Source organism: Nannospalax galili, unplaced genomic scaffold (genome assembly GCF_000622305.1).
Source record: "Nannospalax galili isolate Female #2095 unplaced genomic scaffold, S.galili_v1.0 scaffold888, whole genome shotgun sequence".
NCBI classification, from domain to species: Eukaryota; Metazoa; Chordata; class Mammalia; order Rodentia; family Spalacidae; genus Nannospalax; species Nannospalax galili.
The window spans coordinates 651,197-672,967 of NW_008357921.1; the positions used below are offsets into that span (position 1 = coordinate 651,197).

The 21,771-nt window shown below is 45.2% G+C and overlaps 2 protein-coding genes across 7 annotated transcripts in view; one reads left to right on the forward strand and one right to left on the reverse strand.

The window, feature by feature from the left end:
• Nucleotides 1-45: 45 nt before the first annotated feature.
• Nucleotides 46-13,768, forward strand: LOC103751992 (neuferricin). 2 transcript variants are annotated; one of them, XR_003847405.1, is made up of 5 exons: nucleotides 46-477; nucleotides 4,888-5,028; nucleotides 10,503-10,689; nucleotides 12,092-12,478; nucleotides 12,640-12,844. XR_003847405.1 is itself a non-coding variant. In XM_008855632.3 (4 exons), exons 1-4 carry the CDS (start codon nucleotides 228-230, stop codon nucleotides 12,857-12,859), a joined length of 798 nt encoding a protein of 265 aa, XP_008853854.1. In that variant the 5' UTR covers nucleotides 46-227; the 3' UTR covers nucleotides 12,860-13,768. The 2 variants fall into 2 exon arrangements, 1 of the variants encoding a protein (XP_008853854.1); XM_008855632.3 differs by lacking the exon at nucleotides 12,092-12,478 and having other exon boundaries at nucleotides 12,640-13,768.
• Nucleotides 13,769-17,288: 3,520 nt separating this feature from the next.
• Nucleotides 17,289-21,771, reverse strand: part of Ankfy1 (ankyrin repeat and FYVE domain containing 1) — a 119,029-nt gene continuing 114,546 nt past the window's right edge. For all 5 annotated transcript variants that reach the window (XM_029557486.1, XM_008855633.3, XM_029557488.1 and 2 more), the window contains one exon: nucleotides 17,289-21,238. In XM_029557486.1, the coding sequence (XP_029413346.1) occupies nucleotides 21,106-21,238 (133 nt within the window). In that variant the 3' untranslated portion in view covers nucleotides 17,289-21,105. The remainder of the gene's footprint in view (nucleotides 21,239-21,771) is intronic.

The window sequence follows — 21,771 nt, forward strand, 5'->3', positions numbered from 1 at the left end:
CACTACTGTTCCATTTTCTCTGCATCGCTTCCCTTTCTCAAGGCAGGCACGAAAAGTATGAGAAAGAGTCGGAGCCGAAGTGTGAACTTTTCTCCAAGGCTTTTGAGTGTGAGAGTCGCGCTGATGACGTCACGGCCGGCGTCTCCGCCCTCTTAGTTGTGGCTTCAGGGCCGGCAACTTCTGATGCGCGGCTTGGGTGCGACTGTGTAGGTGCTGAGGCCGTGCGGATGCTGAGGCCGTGCGGTCGTGGCCTGGTGCTGAGCCTGGCCGTGGCGGCGGCGGCGGCGGTAACCGTGTGGCTGGCCGACTGGTGGGGTTCTCGCGCTGGCTTTCGCCTTTTCGTACCCGAGGATCTGGCACGCTACCGCGGCGGCCCAGGGGATCCGGGCCTCTACTTGGCAGTGCTCGGCCGTGTCTACGATGTGTCCTCTGGCCGGAGGCACTACGAGCCTGGGGCACACTATAGCGGCTTCGCAGGTATCAGCGAGACCCGCACATCTTTTCCTGTGGCACGCGCCGTTCTTTCGTTCTTTAGTTCATTCTGCGTCCCGCTATCGCACATTCCTCAGACTACTGAGGCGGGGAGGACGCGGCTGCACAGTCCTGGTCTCCAGCTCAAGCGCGACTGTGCCAGTTGTGCACCCGCACCCTCTCTCTCAACCGCTGTGTGTGATGTTCGAGAAACGTGTGTCTTATTAGCTACCCTTTATAATTCAAAAGTCCCTCTGCTCTCAACAGCTGCCCTAATTCCAGTCACTTTAGGCTCTGATCTGAAATAACTTTTTGTCCTCCCACCCCGTTTCCCGTAAAATCGTATTGAATTCGTTTGGGGGTTCTAATAGATGTGCTTGTCTGCTTTTCTTAAAAGAAAATGAAAAGGAAGTGAGTGTGACGTTAGAGCACAGGGAAGCAAATCACATTTATAAGTCCTTTTAATACAGTAAGTGGGAAGTGGTGATCTGTTCCTGAAGTCCAGCTGTTGGGAGTGGTTGAGGTTCCTTGAGCCAGGAATTTGTGGCCATTTGGGCAACATAGCAAGACCCTGACTCAAAACCAAGCGGAAACAAATCAGAATAAAATTGCGTGTTAGTCCTCTTAAGAACATTTGTCAAATTAACTACTTACTGTCTTGCCCCCCCCCCTTTTTGAGACAGGGTCTCCCTGTAGCCCCAGCTGTCCTGGAACTCACTATGTAGACCAGGCTGGCCTTGAACTCACAGAGATCTGCCTGCCTTTGCCTCCGGAGTGCTGGGATCAAAGGCGTGGACCACCACGCCTGGCCTCCTGCCCCTTAAAAAAAAAAAAAAAAAAAAAAAGACTGAGGGGATTGAAGAATGTATTTGACTAAAGTTCACAGGAGATGGGCCAGAGCCATCAGCCAAATAATTTTAAAGATGTTGCTTTACTAGCCAAAGAGACTACCTCCCTGTTTTAAGGGAAGAAATATGCAGGCCAAGCCCAAGGCTAGTGACTAGGTTGATATAAAATTTAGCTCTGTCTGCATGGTGTTGTCTCTGGGGAATTATTAAGCTGCATTTAAATACAAATCACTTCCTTCTCTCCAATCTTTTCAAACAGTCCAAGAGCAAACGGACCTGCCCAGGGTCACATTGAGTTAGAAACAGAGCCAGACTGGAATGATGTCACTTGGTGGCATTTTAGTACACTGTTCCACTGATGGCTGATCAAGCTGTCATGGATGCATGCATAAGCGTGGGCACAGACACTTCCATTTCTGGAATGATCCTTTACAATCTGCTTTAATGTCTGCTGAGTTCTGTATATTCAATATTTGACCTCAGTTTATATTGGTTTATATTCAATATTTGACCACTACCATGGATTCCTATGTCAGGTGCTGACTGAGGAATCTAAGGTGTCTTTGACATGCTCTTCCCCACTGCCCACATAGTCTGTTAGGGAAGCAGATGTGTTTGCTTTTTCAGTCAATGTTTATTTTTACTGGGGTATCATTCACAGAAAATATTTTTAAGGTTTATTTTTATTTTATGTGTTTAAGTGTTTTGCCTGCATGTATGGCACAGTGCCCACAGATGCCAGAAGAGGGTGATGGAGCAGCCATGCCACTGCTGTGAACCTAACCTGGGTCCTCTGCAAGAGCAACAAATGCTCTTAATCGCTGAACCATCTCTCCAAACCCCTGCCTCACCCTTTTTTTGAGATAGGGCCTATGTAGAACTCACAGTGTAGATCAGGCTGGCCTTGAGCTCACAGAGATCTGTCTGCTTCTGCCTCTTGAGTACTGAGATTAAAGACTTGTGCCACTACACATGGCCTAAAGAAATCTTATATTTGGACGTTTACATGTGTTTTTATATATATGTACATATAGTTAGAAATTTAGCAAACATTACCACTATCTAATTCCAGAACATTTTGATAATCCCAAAAGGAAACTATCCATTAGCAATCCCTCCCACCTCCCTCCTCCTCTGAGCCCCTGGCAATGCCTCTTTACTTCCTGTTTTTATTTGTGACTACTGAGCATTTCATGTTAATAGAATCACACACCTAGCCTTTTTAGTCTGGCTTTTATTCAGCATAAAGTTTTCAAGGTTCATGAATAGTGTCAGCAAGTAGCCATACTTTATTCTTTTTATGACCAAATAATATAGCATATGTAAATACTACATTCTATTTATCTGTAGATGGGCTTTTGGCTATTTCCACTTTTAAAATTTTGAGTGTGTGTGTGTATGAGTATATATGAGTGTAGGTACATGTGTATGGCAGCACGGGCAGAGATCAGAGGACAACTTTTGGGAGTTGGTTCTCTCCTTCCACCTTGTTCTTGTTTCTGCCTAGCTTTGTACTCCAGGCTAGCTAACCTGCAGGCTTATAGACAATTCTCCTGTTTCTGCCTCCTATCTTAGCATAGTGTGCTGAGATAACTGATGCTCACTCACCATCGCATCCAGCTTTTTTACATAGATTCCAGGAATCAAACTCAGATTGCCAGTATTGTGCAGCAAGCACTTTTCTCTGCTAAGCCATCTTGCTGGCCTACTTTTCACCTCTTAGAGATACTGCTGCTATGAACATAAGTAAGTTTTGTGTGAACATATGCTGTCAATTCTTAGTATATATCTACATGTAGATTTACTGGATCACATGGTAATTGTTTAACTTTGGGGAAATGGCAAGTTGTTCCCTAAAGTCCCTGTATCATTCTATATTCCCACCAGGAATGTATTTGTTTCAGTTTCACCACACATCCTCACCAAAACTTGTGAACTTGTTGTTTTTGCTGGTGCTAGCATTGAACCCAGAACAACTGGACATGCTAGGCAAGTGTTTTTATCACTGAACTATATCCTCAGTCCTCCTTGCCCCTCCTTTTTTTTTTTGAAGCAGGGTCTCCTGGTAGCCCCAGCTGTCCTGGAACTTACTATGTAGACCAGGCTGGCCTCGAACTCACAAAGATCCGCCTGCCTGCCTCTGCCTCCCAAGTGCTGGGATTAAAGGCGTGCGCCACCACACCTGGCGCCCACCCCCTTTTTTAGGAGACAAAGTCTCACTGTGTAGCCCAGATTGACCTTAAACACACAGCAGTCCTCCTGCCTCAGCATCCCAAGTGCTGGAATTATAGGACTGAGCCACCATTCCTGGTTCTTAATGCCTTTTGTATCGTAGCCCTCCTAGTGGGTTTAAAGTGCTGTGTCATTGTGGTCTTGGTTATTTACTCTTTGCTAATGCCTAATGGAATTAATGGTACTGAGCATTTTTTTCATGTACCCAATGTCCATTTGTATATCTTCTTTGGAAATTCATCTATTCAAGTTCTTTGTCCTTTTTTTTTTTTTTTTTTTTTTTTTTTTTTTAAAAAAAAAAAAAAAAAAAAAAAAAAAAAGAGGACGATAAATCTTTCACTGTGATATATCAAAATAACACAGAGATCCACCTGCCTCTGCCTCCCAAGTGCTGGGATTAAAGGTGTGTGCCACCATGCCCAGCTAAAAATTCTTTATATACTTGAGATACAAAACCTATATCAGATACATACTTTTCAAATATTTTCTGCCATTCTAGAGGTTGTCTTTTCACTTTCTTGATCATGTCTTGTGATATACACAAGTTTTAAATTTTGAAAAAAATCCAATTTATTATTTGCCTTTGGTTGTGATATGTTTTAAAAGGAAAAAGTAACAGTTTTACAGAGCCTCTAACAGTTAGTGGGGAGGAGAGAGGTGAGCACAGTGAACAATGGAAAAAGTGGCCAGGCAGGGTTGGTGGCAGCTGCTCCTGAACTAAGGATTTTGGATATTGTCATAAGACAAAGGGAAGCACTGAGGATTGTTTTGGCAGGAAACGACATGATGATTTTTGAATTTAAAATATCAGTCTAAGTGTTACGTGGAGAATAGTTTAGCAGGAGAGAATGTGGGAGACCCTGTCAGAGTCCTCTGTAGTAGATCACATGAGAGATGATGGCAGCCTGATAGTGCCTGGTCGTAGGAAGAGACAGGTGGACACATACAAAACTATTAAGAAGAAAAGTAAGTCTTGGGTACTAATTGATCCCTAGGGATAAGTAGACAATGAGGAGCTGGGGGGCCGGGGGTGATGAAACCAGGTGCTGGAAGCCGAAGTTATCAGCTGTGTTCAGGACTGCTAAAAGTAAATGAAAGCAAATGGCAGATGCCAGAGATGATATGTGTATGTATGTCACAGGTTCAGGAGTCTCAGTCTCTCTCTCTCTCGCTCTCTCTCTCTTGCTCTCTCTCTCTCCTCTCCCCTCTCATGTGCATGTGTGTGTAATATTTCCCTGGGGATGACTGTTAGGGCATAATTTTCAGAAAGCAAATTTTTGACTTAGTAAAATATTAGTTATTTACAACCAAATATTTGGAAACTTATTTCCTGCAGGCCGAGATGCATCTAGAGCGTTTGTGACAGGAGACTACTCTGAAGCTGGCCTTGTGGATGATGTATCTAGCTTGTCCTTCTCTGAGATGCTGATTCTTCACAATTGGCTTTCCTTCTATGAGAAGAATTATGTGTTTGTTGGTATGTAGTCCTCTGCCAGCTCCAACGATTTCACTTGGTCATTTTGGGATGTTTTCCAGGGGGCCAGGATTCTTTAGGTATTGGGCTCAAGATGAAAACTAGCCCTCAGTTTTTCATGTGAATTCTTGCTGTTAGCTCAGGAGTAAGCCCCAGAAAGAGAAGGATTTATGGGACAATCTTGGGAGAGGATTGCCAAGCCTTTTGCTTTGGCTTTAGGTCCCCAAAGTCAGTGGTCACCTGTGTTACAGTGAATAGCCAGCTCTAGGGGGGCAGTTCTCTGTCTTCTGTATTCTAGGTATGTAGCTCCAACACATAACCAGGAAGGCTTAAAGCCTAAATTCTACATTTCTGAAAGTTCCCTTTCATTTTTCTCTCTAATTAAGCAAACATCCTGAGTAACCTGTCTCTGAGGTAGAAGTTATTCTAACCACACATTGATCGATCCATCCATCCATCCATCCATCCGTCCATCCGTCCATCCGTCCATCCGTCCATCCGTCCATCCAGGCAGGGTTTTGTGTATCCCAGGCTGGCCTCAAACTCTATGTAGACCAAGCTAGCATTAAGCTCCTGAACCTCCTGCCTCCACCTCCCAGGTGCTCAAATATGTATTAATGCTAGTTGTATGGGGTCTAGAATATGCTGCTTATTGGTGATACAAGAAGGAACTGAACTCTAAATTGGGAAGACAGCTGACAGTGTCCTAAGGCACTGTTACAAACACTGATCACTACAGTCTTTCCCAGGCACTGAAAGCTGGGGTGGCTGGGGTCCTTTATTTCATCTGTCTGAAGCCCCACTTCTCATGGAGACCCACATAGACATTGCTGACTTCCTGGGATACCAGAGTCCCTTTACCACAGGAACAGGTCTAAGTTTAGACTTTTGTTTCTCTGCCCTAATGCCTTTGCATATCTGCTTTTATCATTGCTGCTTGAGCTTCCTGTTCTGTCATTTTTACTAATGCATCTGTTCCCTACACATCCAACTGTATAAGGCTTTTTTTTTTTTAATAAGATCTAAAGTGTGTGCCTTTCCTTTCTGTTCCCCTCCCCTCCTCATCCCTTGTTGGCCTTCATCCCACCATGCAGCATATTCTTCTTGTTTTCCCTCAGTCGTTCCTGAGGTCACAACCATGTCTGTCATGGACGGTGATCACCTCTGTCCATTCGTGCTTCAGATAGCTTGTTTCTTCCTGTCCTCTACCACAATGATGCCAAGTGATAGCTGAAATGTTCCTGACCTAATCAAGAAAGTAACCAGAAGAGTAACAATAGAGGGGCTGGAGAGATGGCTCAGCGGTTAAGAGCACTGGCTGCTCTTGCAGAGGACCAGGGTTTGGTTCCCAGCACCTACATGGTGGCTATCAACCATCCATAATTCCAGTTCCAGGGGATCCAATGCACTCTTCTAACCTCCTCAGGCACTGCATGACATGGGTATACTTATATACATGTAGGCAATACACTCATGCACATAAACAATTAAAAATAATAAGAATGGAGCCCTATGAGTAAAAAGAGGTGCCATAAAGAACACCTCAAACTGATATTGGGGGAGCAAACTAGAAGCATTCCTGATGTACTTGGGAAACCAGTTCATTGCTGGAACAATGTGTAAAATGTTGAGGGGGGCACATGATTGGAAAGGCCTTAGAAGAATTTTAGTTACATAACATGTATTTGAACGTCTATAACAGATGTTATGATTTTGATCCTGAAGGGGATCAGGAGGAGCAAGTTCATTGCAGTTCCTACCTAGGTGATGGGATGGAGACCATGTGAGGCTCTTTTAGGGACATCAGAGGATGAAGGTAAATGTCAAGGTGACTTGAACATAGTGAGGAAGCCATCATGGCAGCAGCACAGCTGGGCCTTAGGGGAAAAAGGAGACAGATTTTGTTGTGCTTTGGATGTAGAACACATTTATAGAGCCAGTCAGTGAGCCTGTTCTCATAGCACAGCTTCTAAAACTCTGTCTGTCTCTATTCCTACTATTCTCTGTCTGGATGCCATGTCTAAAACCAAGTCAGGTTCATCCCATGCAACATGGAGCCATCTGTACCCAAAAGTTTGGTGTCAAGCTACCAAAAGGCTATATACCTGGCACTACGGTCCTATCCATCTAGTAAATATTCATCTAGTAATTCATCTAGTAAACATTTATAGCCAGTGCTGTGTAGGAAGCTGTTTTGAATGCTAGGCCTCACAGGTGGGGAAGAGACAACATTCTAAACAAGAAAACTGAGCAGATACTTCTTCATAGGCCTATGAATAAAAGCATGGAATGCATGCTTGGGGGTATGAGGCACCTCAGGAGTAGGTGGCCAAGGGAGGCTTCTTGGAGGAGATGGCAACTAATGAGAGCTAGTGGTGAGTAGTGAGAGGAGGTGGCCATAATGAGATCTGGGAAGTGTTGCAGGCTCGGGGAGGGGTGGGGATCAGCACACCCTGGTCAGAGAATGGAGAAACCAGTATGCTGGAGTTCAAAGGAAATGGGGGAACAAGTGGTTTGAGAAGAGGCTGAATAAGCAAACAGAAGCCAAATGGCTTTTGGAACGTACAGGCCTACATAAGTTTGTATTTTATTTTGTGCTTTGAGAAGCTATTAGAGTTTTAACCAAGCACACAAGTTGCATGATAATGATTCATGTTTAAAAAGAGCACCCAGGGGCTAGAGAGATGGCTCAGCAGTCAAGAGCACTGGCTGTTCTTGCAGAAGACTTGGGTTTGAATCCCAGCACCCACATGGCAGCTAACAACCATCCCTAACTCCAGTTCCAGAGGATCTGATGCCCTCTTCTGACCTCTGTGGGCATTGTACAACATGGGCATACTTATACATATGCAGGCATAACACTCATACACATAAAAAAAAAAAAAATTTAAGAAGAGCACCCAAACTAAGCCTCTAATCAATCCTAACACTTGGCAGACTGAGGCAGGATTCTCACAAGTTCTAGGTTAATGAGGCCCTGTGTCAGAAAAGAAGGGAGTAAGGTGGGAATGCAGCTCAGTGGCAGAGTACTTACCTAGCATGTACGAAGCCCTAGTTCTGATCTGAGCACTGGAGTGGGGATGTGGGGTCCGGGTAGGTGGGGGTGCTTCATGGAGAAATAACTAGGAAAGCTTGAGCTGTGCGGAGACCAATTGGGAGGCTGTTGTCATATCTGTGGTTTGGATTCAGTGGTAGTGGAAATTGACAAGAATAGATAGAATCAGGATAGATTTCAGAGGTAGAACTGAAAAGATTGGTTAATTAGCCATGAATGAAAGGACATGCATATTTGAATGTGAAGAGGAGTCAGGAAAGATGCACTGTTCCTCCAGAGGTGACATAGATGGATATGGGAAGTTGGGAGCATAAGCCAAATCCTGGGCCTGGTGAATGACTGTGACACTGGAATCTAAGCTCAGCTCAGTGCCTGAGGACTGACTACACACAGCTGGGGGCAAGGGGCCATACTACCTCCTACTTGACCAAACCTCCTAGAAGTGTTTTCTGGGGCTTCCCTCACCTGGTAAGGTGCTTCCCATTGTCAACACAAGCATAATGCTCACCTCAAAGGGGATAAGAGAGTTTATTCTGGAGCCAAGTATGAGTGACCATGGCCCAGAACATAGATTCAAATTACCCCAATTCCATGTTCTGGTGTGGAAGCAGTTTCATAGAAAAACACAAGGCCTGGGGAGATGGCTCAGTGGTTAAGACTGCTCTTGCAGAGGACCCGGGTTCAATTCCCAGCACCCACATGGCGTCTATGAACTGTCTGAAGCCCTCTTCTGACCTCTGCAGCATTGCATGGCACAGGTGTACTCACTCACATGCAGGCAATACATGCATACACATAAAAAATAAATATTTTTAAAAAAGAAAAACCCCATGTAACATAACAAAGAAAAGTCATAAATCAAGACACTTCAAATACATTGGTGGATACATTATAGGTTGTAGCAAAGCCAGGGGATTCTACTATGGGTCTCAGATGCTATCTGATGACATTCTTAGCTTTTTGATTGGTGGGATTTGGTAGTCTGCTAAGTTAACACATTCCAAAAGGTTTTTATTGGTTAGTCATGGGATGCTAGGTCAGAAACAGAAGTGGGCAAAGAACTGGCTATTTAGGGGCTAATGGTAGCAAATGGTAGTTAGGCTCTGGACCTGCAACATTCCAGACTGTCCATAATCTCTTATCCGTTAATCAGCCTTGCAGAAGAAAGTCCAGTTTGAAGATGTAAGGTTTATCTGGGAACTTTGGTTCACACCATGAAGACTGTTTTGCACCTCAGAACTTGGGCACAGCAGGCTATGGTGTCCAAGTTAAAAAGAACCTTTTTTTTGTGCTGGCCTGTAGGCTGCAACCACTTAGTAGCTGCTGCCATAGTGTAGATGTTAAGAAATTGTGACAGCATCTTTTTTTTTGGTCCAAGACACATTCTCCCTGTAGCCCCAGCTGTCCTGGAACTCACTATGTAGACCAGATTGGCCTTGAACTCAGAGAGATCTGTCTGCCTCTGCCTCCCAAATGCTGGGATTAAATGTGTGCGCTACTACACCCGGCCTAGAAATTTTGACAGCATCTTAACAAAAACTAGTTTCCACTCACTTATCTCACTGAGGACTGAGACAGAAGAAAGTGGTAGAGGGAAAAGCATGGGCTTTGAGCTAGTCTCCCTGACTAGCTGTAGAGGATCCTGCAATCTCTCCTACAAATACAGGAAAAATTTTTCTTTCAAATAGGTTTACTCTGAGGATTAGAAATTTTGGTAAAGGGCTGGGGATATAGTATAGTGGTAGAATACTTACCTAACTTGTGAAAGGTCCTGGGTTAAAGCCATAGTGCCACACGCACACATGCACACTCACACAAAATGTTGGCAAAGTGTTTTCATAGTGCCTGGCACTTAATAAATGTTCAATAAATGACTTAGTTATAATTCTTTAAGGCAAAATAATTTGACATGGACTCACAAACGTGGGCTAATAAGCTATGCATTCACCTAACATTTACTAGATACCTACTGTGTGCCCCCAAGCGCTTCAAATCATCAATAAATGTGTCACATGTGATTTCTCAGAGAACTGATATCGGGAGGTGAGAACAATTTGATCATTTCCATACTGGCAGACTCTACAGCTAGATCAGGGATGCTTTTATTTGGGGGGTTTGAAGCATGTTGAGGGAGGCTAGGATCAAAGATACAAAAAGTCCCTTCAGGGCTGGTAAAATATAGCTCAGTGATACAACACTTGTCTAGCAGGCTCAAGGTTCTGAGTTCCACCCCACCCCTTGGGGGGAAAAGTCATTCAGTGTGAGTTCTTATTGAGTATCCAGCAGACTGTTGTAAAACCCTGAAGTCCAAATTCTAAACCCTCAGGAAAGAGAGCTCAATTTTCAACTACTTATAAAACTGAGCATCTGCTCATGCCTCATTTCCATTGTTACTCTGATGTTAGCTCCCCTGTTATCCCAGGAAGGGTGACTGGAAGGTTCTACAGAGATAATGGGCTGCCTACTGCAGAACTAACCAAGATAGAAGCTATGATAACCAAAGGCTTGGAGGCAAATAAACAGGAACAGAAAGACAAGCAGAAGTTCCCACCATGCAATGCTGAGTGGAGCATCACTAAGGGCAGCCGGTTCTGGTGTTCCCAAAAAAGGTAAGTAGATTTGCCTTCTGCTCCTTCACCTCTCCTGAATCCAAATTTTTCTATACCACCCTGCCTGTATTATTCAGGGATTTCATGAACTGACTGCTAACCTAGAGGAGCTTACATGTGCTGTGGTCACTATTATTTAAAAAAAAAAAAAAAATACCCAACAGGCTGGGCATAGTGGCGCATTGCCTGTAGTCACAGCACTTGGGAGGCAGAGGCAGGCAGATCTCTGAGTTCAAGGCCAGCTTGGTCTACATAGTATGTTCCAGGACAGCTGAGGCTACAGGGAGGCCCTGTCTCAAAAAAGGCCAAAAAAAAAAACCTGACAGAGGCAATTTAAGGGAGGAAGGACTTCATCTGTTTTATGGTTTTAGGGGATGCAGTCCATCACAGTGGGGAAGAGTGGGGAAGGCATGGCAGAGCAGCTCTCTGACCATGGCAGTGGATGTGTGCAGCTGCCACTTCTCAGATTGTAGCAGGAAAAGCAGAGCTCGGGCTAGGACCAGAAGCAGATATAACCTTTATGGCCTGCCCCACTGACCTCACTTCTTCTAGCTAGGATTCAGACCCCAAAGGTACTACAAGCTCCCATAACTGTACTGACAAGTGGGGATTAAGTGTTCAAATGCATGAGGCTATAGTGGACATGTGAGAGTTCAAACCATTAAAGAAAATTCTTCCTTCTCCCAGGGAGCCATCCACTGAATGGACAGGCCAAACACAGGCACCACTTTCTCTAGATGTAGTCACTGTACCCATCACCCAGTCCCTCTGCTTTAATTTGGGGGGATCAAGGTGAAGGCTCGAGAAAGCAAACCCCATCTCTCTTGGCTTCTAGTTTCAGAGATGCAGTTTCTGTGGTGTCATCAGAACCTGGCCTGTCCACTTCAAGAGGAGGGTCTGGGACTTGGGTGGCCCTTCTGGGACATGAAGCTAGATGCTGATGTCCTCAGAGAGCACTGGTATTGTGAGAGGTGCCAGAAGCCTGAGGTGTGCAATGAGATACTGCCTCTTCCTCTTGAGAGCATACCCCTCCCCCCAGATCCCTCTGTCTGATTAACCACACCCTTGCATTCAGGACTCAGTTACTCAGGTCCTGCCTTCCCACAGAGCCCTTTCAGACCCATTCTTGACCCTCAACCCAATGCTGTTTTCTACTCACCTGTAGGCCTCTGAGAGAGAGGAGCTCTGTAGGCAAGGACCCGGTGGAGAGTAAGGATCACTGGTGGAATGGATGGCAGACAGGGGAGGGAGGGAGGCATTTTGGTGCCTTAGCAGCCCTATTGTTAAGATAAAAGTGGAGTGGTTTCTAACTGGGTGACAGTTTCCCTGCCAGTGAATCTGGTCCTAAGCACTGGGGCCTCTATGAGGGTCAATTCCATGAACTTCACTTTCCTTTTGTAAGGCCTCTGAGTCTACCAGACACCAAACATGGTACCCCAAGATGGATTAGGTCCTTCTGCCTAAGATGGGAAGTTACAAGGCTATGCTGAGCCTGAAGTCTGGCAACATCCAGAGCTGAACCCATGCAGAACCAGCATGGCTTACAGCTACCCCAATGCTAAGGCCCACCCAGTTTCCCCCTCCCACCAAGTGCCCCAGGCCCTAAGGTCAAGATGCTGCTCAGCACTGTGATGTAATGGGAAGAGGAACAGAGAAGCTCACAGACTAGTGGGGAAGACTCCCAGCCACCAACACAAGCTCAGGGAAATTGTACTCCTGCTTGAAAAGGAACAAGGAGGGCCGAGGGCACAGGGAAATGGGACATGGAGTCTGCCTCGTTCTGGAAAAGGTAGCATTGGCACTGTGTGGGGAAGGCAGAAGTTGGGAGAGCTTGTGGTTGAGATGCAAAGTGGGGTGCATGGCTGCTTTTCAGAAGCCCTCAGAGTATTTACTCCTTGTCCCAGAGACTTGTAAGTTCATGCTTCTAAGTCTCCTTTCTTTCTGTCTTAGTGGAGGTGTGAACAGAGACTGGATTGGTGTCCCCAGGAAACTGTATAAGCCAGGGGCCAAGGATCCTCACTGTGTGTGTGTGAGAACAACTGGCCCCCCTAGTGACCAGCGGGACAACCCTAGACACTCAAATCGTGGGGACTTGGACGACCCCAACTTGGAGGAATACATAGGCTGTCCACCTCTGGCCACCACATGCTCCCTCCCACTCTTAACATGACATCTTGTGTGCTGATGACACATGGAAAACCTTACCTAGAATCTCTAGGAAGCCCCTGACAGTTGTGTTCTACAGTGACATGAAACAGGAGAGTCGAGAAGGACTCAGCCTCACTCTGCCAATGTGTATCACCATTGGCTCACCATTCTGGAGACTGAAGCAGCCTGCCTGGGGTGGTCAACTGGTTTTGACCTTAATTCCCCTCAGTCCCTCTGCCATCTTCCTTTAGAGCCATCAGACATTGAGCACAGTACAATCAACTCGGAAAAAACTGGACAAAATCTCTGAGTTCCAACAGCATCCTTCGCATGAACTCCCACGTAGCCTGGATCAGAGTGTGGACTCTGCCCATGCCAGCTCTCTTGGTACTTGGAAGGGGACTGTAGCTCTCAGCAGAGAAAAAGGCACTTCCCAAGAAACTCTGCGTCTTAGCAGAAGCACGGTAACTTAGATTCCTCACTGGCTTAAGCTTGTGATCTCTTGACATTTATGACCATTCTTCTAAATATCCCAAGGCAAACTTGAGTTTATAGTGTAAAGCCCAGTGACTTGATCAGAGCTGAACCAGTACAGTGAGATATGATAAAATGAGATACCTTTTACTTATACAGATGGAACACATGCAGATCTTCCTTCTTCTCTTCTGGCCTCTGGCTCAAGTGTGCATTAAAAAACTCACTTCTAGCCAGGCATGGTGGCGCATGCCTTTAATCCTAGCACTGAGGAGGCAGAGGCAGGTGGATCTCTGTGAGTTCAAGGTCAGCTTGGTCTACATAGTGAATTCCAGGCCAGTTGGGGCTATAGGGAGACCCTGTCTCAAAAAGACCAAAAAGAAAAAAAAAACTCCTGACATCATAAATAAAAACTTGTCCCTCCACTTTGTAAGTGTGTAACTGCCATGCATTATGGGAAGGACTTCTGCTCAAAGTTTCTCAAGCCTATTCACTGCCGCAGCAGGACTAGTTCTTATCTACCTTGATCTCTGTTGATTTTTTTCTTTCATTTCTCATTTTTTTCTTTAATTTTTTGAGAAAGGTTCTCATGTATCCCAGGCTAGCCTTGGACTCAGCATGTAGGTTTGTTTAGGTTTATGCGGTACTAGGGATTGAACCCAGGGCTATATGCATTCTGTATACCAAGTACTCTACCAACTGAGCTACATCCTTATCCCCTTGATCTTTCATTCTTTTTAAAATAAAAATTGTTTTAAATTGTATGTATGAGTGGTTTGCCTACATGTAAGTGCACCTGTGTCATGCAATACCTGCAGAGGTCTGAAGAGGGCATTGGATCCCTTGGAACTGGAGTTAGTAGACTGTTGTTAGCCACATTGTGAGTACTGGGAATCAAACCTGGGTCCTCTGCAAGAGCAGCCAGTGCTCTTAACTACTGAGCCATTTCTCCAGCCCACAAAACTCCACCTTTCTAAGACCTAGTCTTCATTCTGTTACCAGGTGATCAGCACTGCTATTTATACCCTTGCCTTAGGCCCAGCAGTTGGTCTCAACTCTTTCCTCCTTCCCCCTTGCCAATCTGCAGACTGCTGTCTGCCTCTTAACCCTTCTTTCCATTCCTCTCCCAGTCCCCTCTGGTTTAGGCTGGTGGGTATCTCTGCTCCAACTCCTTGTGGCAGGTCACCTTTCTTCATGATGACCAGGCATTCTCCACTTAAGCCTCTTAGGGGCTCCCCATATCTCTGATCATTAGCACTGTGACAAGAGGGGGCTTCTGCATGGCCTGTATGACTTCACTCTGGCACCACTTCTCCCCTCCCATGTGCCTTGCCTTACTCTCCAGTTTTCCTCTGTCTGCATAGTCTACAGTGCCTCCACACAAACCATTCCTTCTGGTGCAAACATCTCTCCTTCCCTTTATTAGGCTGCCTCATATTTCTTAAAAGCCCTGCTCATACAGGCCCTTTTTGGGTACCTTCATTAAACATGGGCCTCAGGAGTAATTTCAACACTTTGCCTAGTCTCCATAGCAGCCTGTACTCACTATTAAGAATATGTACCAGGGGGCTAGAGAGATGGCCCGGTGGTTAAGAGCAATGGCTGTTCTTTCACAGAACCTGGGTTCAATTCCCAGCACCCACATGATGGTTAACAACCATCTATAACTCCAGTTTCAGGGGACCCGATGTTCTCTTTTGACCTCTGCAGGCACTGCATGACATGGGTGCACTTACACATATGCAGGCAGTACATTCATACACATAAAAGATATTTTTATTTTTTAAAAAAATTTATTTTTATTTTTTAGAAAATATTTTATTTTTATGTGTATGAGTGTACTGCCTGCATGTGTGTAAGTGCACCTGTGTTATGCAATATCAGCAGAGATCAAAAGAGGGAGTCTGATTCTGTGGAACTGAAGTTAGGGATGGTTGTTAGCTGCCATGTGGGTGCTGGAAATCGAACCCAGGTCCCCTGTAAGACCAGCCAGTGCTCTTAGCCACTGAACTATTTCTCCAACCCCCCCAAATAAATATTTTTTTAGAGTATCTACCACAGTGGGGTTTAACCATGGCTTTCCCATTAGCCCCTCACACTGCACTTGGTTCAGTGTCATTTCCACTCCTGCACATTCATGCCCATATTCTTCTCAGGGCAGGAGCAGAGAGGAAAGCTGGTTTGAGGACCTTGTTCTGAATTCCAGGCAGCCCTGAGCCCGATTCCTAAGGCTTCTGCATTCGCCAGAAACAGTCCTCATCCCCAGTCTAACCGGTAGCTTTGTCCTCTGGTCACATGAAAATATTACCAAGCACCTGCAGGAGGTGGGACAAGCACTCTTAGGGTCTCACAGTTGGGTAGGAAAAGCCCCAACTGGAAAGAGAAAACAAGGTTTACTGTCACAGCAGCCAGATGTGTGCCTGACCAGTGTCCATGCCCAGAACAAGGTGGCCAGCTCAGGTGCCTGTGGGAGAACTCATTTCTGGGTATGGGGAGATGGTTCAGTGAGTAAAAGCTGTGCATGGCAGACCTTACCTATGGGAAGCTTAGCATGGGCCATCAGAGGAGAGGAAATCTAGCATGTTGGGGAGCTAATGCTGGGCTTGACTTCATTTAAAGCGCTTCCTTCTCAAATTTATCTCCCCATTTCCTCTCTTAGAGGCAAAATTCCTATAGCTACCACACCTGTATCCTGTCATAAACTGCTCTAGGAAAAGCTGGGATCCGCCCCATGAGGCAGGTTGGGACTATGCTCCTCAGAGAACAAAGATCCTAGGGATGGACACCCTGTCCCAGGTTCCACTCCCAGAACTTCGAGATTCAAGTGAGCAGCAGACACTGTCACCAACTTCCCTAGAGAAGCCCTGATGTATACACACCAGAATCTGCATATTCGGAAGGACGGACAAACAGATCACTTGTAATTGGGAACCCTGAGAGCCAGGAAAGAAGGGAAAACACACATAGAAATTGTGAAACTTAGCTAGGCGTGGTAGCACACATCTTTAATCTCAGCACTTGGGAGGCAGAGGCAGGCGGATCTCTGTGAATTCAAGACCACCCTGGTCTACATAGTGAGTTCCAGGACAGCTGGGGCTACAGAGAGACCCTGTCTCAAAAAGACCAAAAAAAAACCCACACATACATAATTTATTTATGTGTTTAAGTGTATTGCCTGCATGTGTGTAAGTGCACCCAGTTGTGTAATGCCCATAGAGGTCTAAAGAAGGTGTCGGATCTCCTGAAACTGGAATTATGGACAGTTTCTAGCTGCCACGTGGGTGCTGGGAATCGAATCTGGGTCCTCTGGAGGAGCAGTCGGTGCTCTTAACCTCTGAGCCATCTCTCCAGCCCCCCCCCCTTTAAAATTATTTTTGTTTTATGTGTATGCGTGTATTGCCTGCATGTAGGTAAGTGCACCCGTGTTGTGCAATGCCTGTGGAGGTCAGAAGAAGCTGTCAGATCCCCTGGGACTGGAGTTAAGGACAGTTGTTAGCTACCATGTGGGTGCTGGGATTCAAACCCGGGTCTTCTCCAAGAACAACCAGTGTTCTTAACTACTGAGCCATCCCTCCAGCCCCCTCTTAACTGCTTTGAAATAATGGAGATGGAGGGGAATGTCCAGGGGTCTTTGGGCAAATTCATGGGGCCAGCTGAATGAAATTGCATCTGTGACCACATACATCATCCTAAACTGACGTTTGGGCCAAGAAGGCATTAAGTTCAGGTAGTTGCTTGCTCTGCCAAAGGTATCTACTTTCTGACATCTGTCAACTAGGGAATTAGAATTTAAAATATAGAGGGTAGCTGTTTAAGACATTTGGGTTTTTTTTGGGGGGGGGGTCTTTTTGAGACAGGGTCTCCTAGTAGCCCCAGCTGGCCTCGAACTCACAGAGATCCGCCTGCCTCTGCCTCCCAAGTGCTGGGATTAAAGGTGCCACCATGCCCCGCTGAAGACATTTGTTTATTCATGTGTCTAGAGGTTTTAAAAAGAAATTTGTTCTGTTTATTGGTGCTTCTGTGTTAGTAGCCACAAATGTCTTTAAAGTTTCCATTTTAAATGCACAATTTTACCTCATTTTTATTATAAGGAATTGTTACAGAAAATGCAAGTATCAGTATTTGAAAAAATACATTCCATTACACAGACTCCAAAGAAACAATGCTGATAAGCGCCATGGTCCTAGATGATGCTGTCATTCCCACACTGAGCACCACCGGAATGGCTTGGAAGCCAAGGTGATCTACCCAAACATGTGCCTGCAGTTTCCGCCCAGCTGCTGCCCTTGCCCTTGCTACCACAGGGATGTCATGGAGAATACCCAGCTCCATACATCTGCCAAACAGGCAAGTCAGTAAGTCCAGCAGTCCTAACCCAAGACTCCCTCACTACAGAAAACCAGTGTTGTCGGTTGTTAACAGGTCAATATATTATTTATGCCACACAAAAGAGGAACAATCCTCCAATGAAAGTCTTTAAGGCATCTACAATTCTGGGAATTTTAGTGTTTAGTTTACAACTGGTCAAACACTCAGCTCTTCAACAGATCCCTTCCACAGAGAGTGAGCGAGGCTTGGTGAGCTGCTTCCTTCCTCTCTGCTGGGCTGGCAGGGGAGCTCTGGTGCTTCGGGTGACTCTCCAAGGCTGATCCTGAGGGAAGCCAGTGTGTCTGTGAGGGAGGCATACATTTACTTGTGCAAGCTACTGTCACTGCCTCTCGGGTCTAAGCATTTGGAGGTTCAGCCATGTTCTTTTTTTCCATGTAAAGAAAACCTAGATGGAAGCCAGTACTCTTCCCTGTCCTAAGCCTTCCCTCTACCCCTTCCCTGTGAACAACACTAGTGCAGGAACAGTTGGATATGTCACGGGGGACACACAACGACATGAAGTAGGAAAGATGGTGTGACTACACATACCCAGCTCCTCATGAGACCCGTTCAGGGGCAGGGAGGAAGCAGGCAGATGGTCAGAAACAACTCAGGGCTCTGAGGTAGAGGATGAATAGGTCACATGGACCCCACTCCTTGGAGAGAATGTGGCAGGTGAACTGAGCAATCTAATCTTCAGCCTTGACTGAACTGGTAATTGGGGTTGACAGTGCAATAGGCCTGAAACTCCAAAGAGAACATGTGTGCTAATACATTACTGAGTGAGACACCAATGAAAAGAAAACTGGAAACAAAAGTCCTCAGTGTAGGCACTTCAGTTTATGGGATGTTTCTGTGTTAGAGGATCATAGCAAATTAGTTTCAGCTATTCTATTTTTATACATAGCACATGGTCTGTACCTCTGTCTTAAAAAAAAATGTGCTGTACATAAGTCCTATGACGAGCAAGAGGCAGGTAAAAAGCTGAGCGTAACAATATTGACTAATGCAGCAATTATGCTTCAGTAAAATTCATTCTTCCTGCTCTACTCATTCACAACTGGCAACTTTTTGAATAAATAAAAGTAACTTCTGCTATGAGTTCTGAAGCTACTGATTAAAATTGAACAAGAACAGCTAGACAGTTCCCAAGTGAAGTCTTGTCAGCATGGTAAGCACAGGCGAGACAAAAAATGAGTCTGGCCCTGGCCAGGGCAGTGCAGCATGAGTGTAGCCTGGTGAGCACACAGTTGTCAGGGAGGTCTAGGACTGCAGAAGGATACTTGGTCTACATCCACAGCACAGAGTTACTGTGCAACTAAGACTGTTCCCCTCCCATGGCTGCTCATACCCTGGCTTCTGAAGAAATAAAAGCTTGAATCCACACATTTTAAACAAGATCTAAACATGATTAAGTGCAGTTATAGGCAAGACTGTTACTGAAACTGGTGTGGTAAGGCAAGGACAGAACAATCAGTTTCAGTCCTGATTTCCATCCTCCCCTCTCCACTGTGAACACTGAAAGAACAAGAAAGTATATGTGTACCAGCCACCTCAGTTCCTATCTGAACCATAATTACTTTCCTCACTAAAGACATGGTATCTACTAAGCTGTATGGCCTTATAGCCATTTTTTGGCAATAAAAAATGGAAACTGACCACATGCTTCATATAGCTGTTGGCCAAGACTCGTCAAGTGTTTCCATAAAAATTGTATGAAATCTGTTACAGACTGGGGGGCAGTGGAACTCCTCTAAATAACTTTTCCTATTAAACATTGTATACTGGGTAATGTTACCATAAAAAGCATGTATCTTAAAAATCACAGAAATATTTCTTAAAGTAGCATTCTGGCTTATCAGTGCATTTTATACACATATTTAGGCAATAAAATATATAAACCTATAGCAACCTAGAGGACATGTACTAGCCAAAGAAGAAAGAGATACAAAAAAAGAGTCCCTTTTACACATATACTGTAGTGGCTATTAAATATCTGAAAAAAAATCAGTATGTATGATTGAGATTGTTAATTTGATTATCACTATATAGTAGATATTGTTCATCTCAGAGTTGTGTTTCTTTAAAAAAAAAACAAAACTGGTAGAAGTTTCTCTTTCAATGTACATTAAAACAAAACAAAACAAAAAATCCCTTAAACTGGCCAAACCTTTAAAAGACATTCAACATCTCATGGTTAATAGGTACCAGCAGTAACCAAAGTCCTTCCTGCTCTGGAGGCCTTGCTCAGCATTCAAGCCACAGCCTTCCAAAACAGGTTGTTTACACTTGGCTAGGGACTTTGGCTACTGGCTTTTATGGGGCAGGGCATGCTAGTCAGAACTAGGACCAAGAGTACTCAGCATGCCAGGGACGGTTTCAACAGGAAGGGCTCATGTTAAGGAGAGAGGGCCTGTGGGACCAAGGCTGGAGATGGGCCCTGGGGCTGAAGCCTCCATCTCCTTTCTCATCAGTATGAATTTCTTCCTCCTTGGCAGTTTTCCCTATAAGACTAGTGCTGGCTGAGGTTCAGTTGAAGCTGGCCATCAGAATCACTGATGCAAGGATGTGGGGTATTTCTGAACATGGATTTTTAAACTGGGAATTACCAATGATGCAACTCTAGAAAAAGTGCAGCACAGCCAAAGTGCATTTCCTCCACCACTCTCAAGTGGTAATGACTGAGGACTCCACAGACAGGACGCAGCAAGACGAGAGAATGAGACGGCTGCTAGGTGTCAAGCTGCTGCTGCACTCTTGACACCCAGCAGCATGAACACTGGTAAAGCTTTCGGTTGTTAAGGCCACGATTTTTCAGCTCTCATCTTTGAACCCTGTTTAGAAAGATTTCACCTTTTTAAAAGGGGCAGTTCACTGAAAATATAGCTTAGCTTTAAAAAAAAAAAAAGAAAGAAAGAAAGAAAGAAAAGACTTCAGGGCAAGAGGATCCTATTATCTTTATGAAAAGACACTGTGCAGTGAAGTCCATAGCCACTTACCCTAGAGTACAACCAGCTCTCATCAAGCAGCTGCTTTCTACTCTGTCAGGCTCTGCCTCATTTGTCAGCCCAGGCAGGAAGACTTGGTGAATTCTCTGAGATGGACACTAAGCTACTGGAAGGGAAAATTGTTTCCAAGTGTCCTTTGTGTGTTGTTAGCAGATGGGGTCTGATTCCTATCACATTTACCACTTAGGCTAAATGGCCTGGTCCAATTAGACATCTAGTGCAATAGATCACAGTCTGACACACTGACAATCATACAGAATCATCTGGAATGGGATCACACTGTGGTCCTTAATTGTTCAGTCTTCTGCCACAGGAAGACAACTGCTAGCTCCTGCTCTTGGTAGGGGGCAGGCTGGTGAGCAGAGCAGTTGCTGGGTAGGTGCCTGGGGATGTTGACTTGGACATTCCTGGGGGCTCACTAGGAGACACCACCCAGAGTCAGTACATCAAAGCAAATGTTGCAAACCCGCACAGGCTTGTTCAGATCAAACTTTATGATAGGAATCTCCTTGGTCGAACATTTATGGCAAAGAAGACGGCCGCAGTGACGACTGTAAAGGCAAAGAAAGCAAGCGTGAGAGGTACTGAGGAGCACACTGCTCCCACATGGCCAGACAAGGCTAGCCTGGGACAGCAATCTGGCCAACTGTGCCAACTGCCAGCCAAGTCACACCAATTCATGCTTAAGACCAAAATTCTAACTAATAACTAAACTAAAGCGAACCTGAAGAAGCCCAGTTGTCTCGCTTTGTTGGGAACTGCTCTGTGGTTCCCGGCACAGCAGCCTTTCTTTGGCACACTGTGAGGTACATAGAAACAGACCTCAACTTTGTTGCAAGCCCAAGGACGATGACAAGCCTCACAAACTGCGTGGGCCTGTGTGCCCTTAGCACCCATCAGGAAAGCCACAAGTCTTGAATGCTCCCTGTTTGCCCTCCTCTCCCTTCTCCATGGACCCTGATGAGTTCTATCATCTCCTTATTCTGTTTGGTCAGCTTTTGCCCAGGAGAAAGCAGGGCTCTGGTAAGTTCATGGTCCACATAAAAAAGTATGGAAGTGATGACACCTTATAGTCCCTATTCCT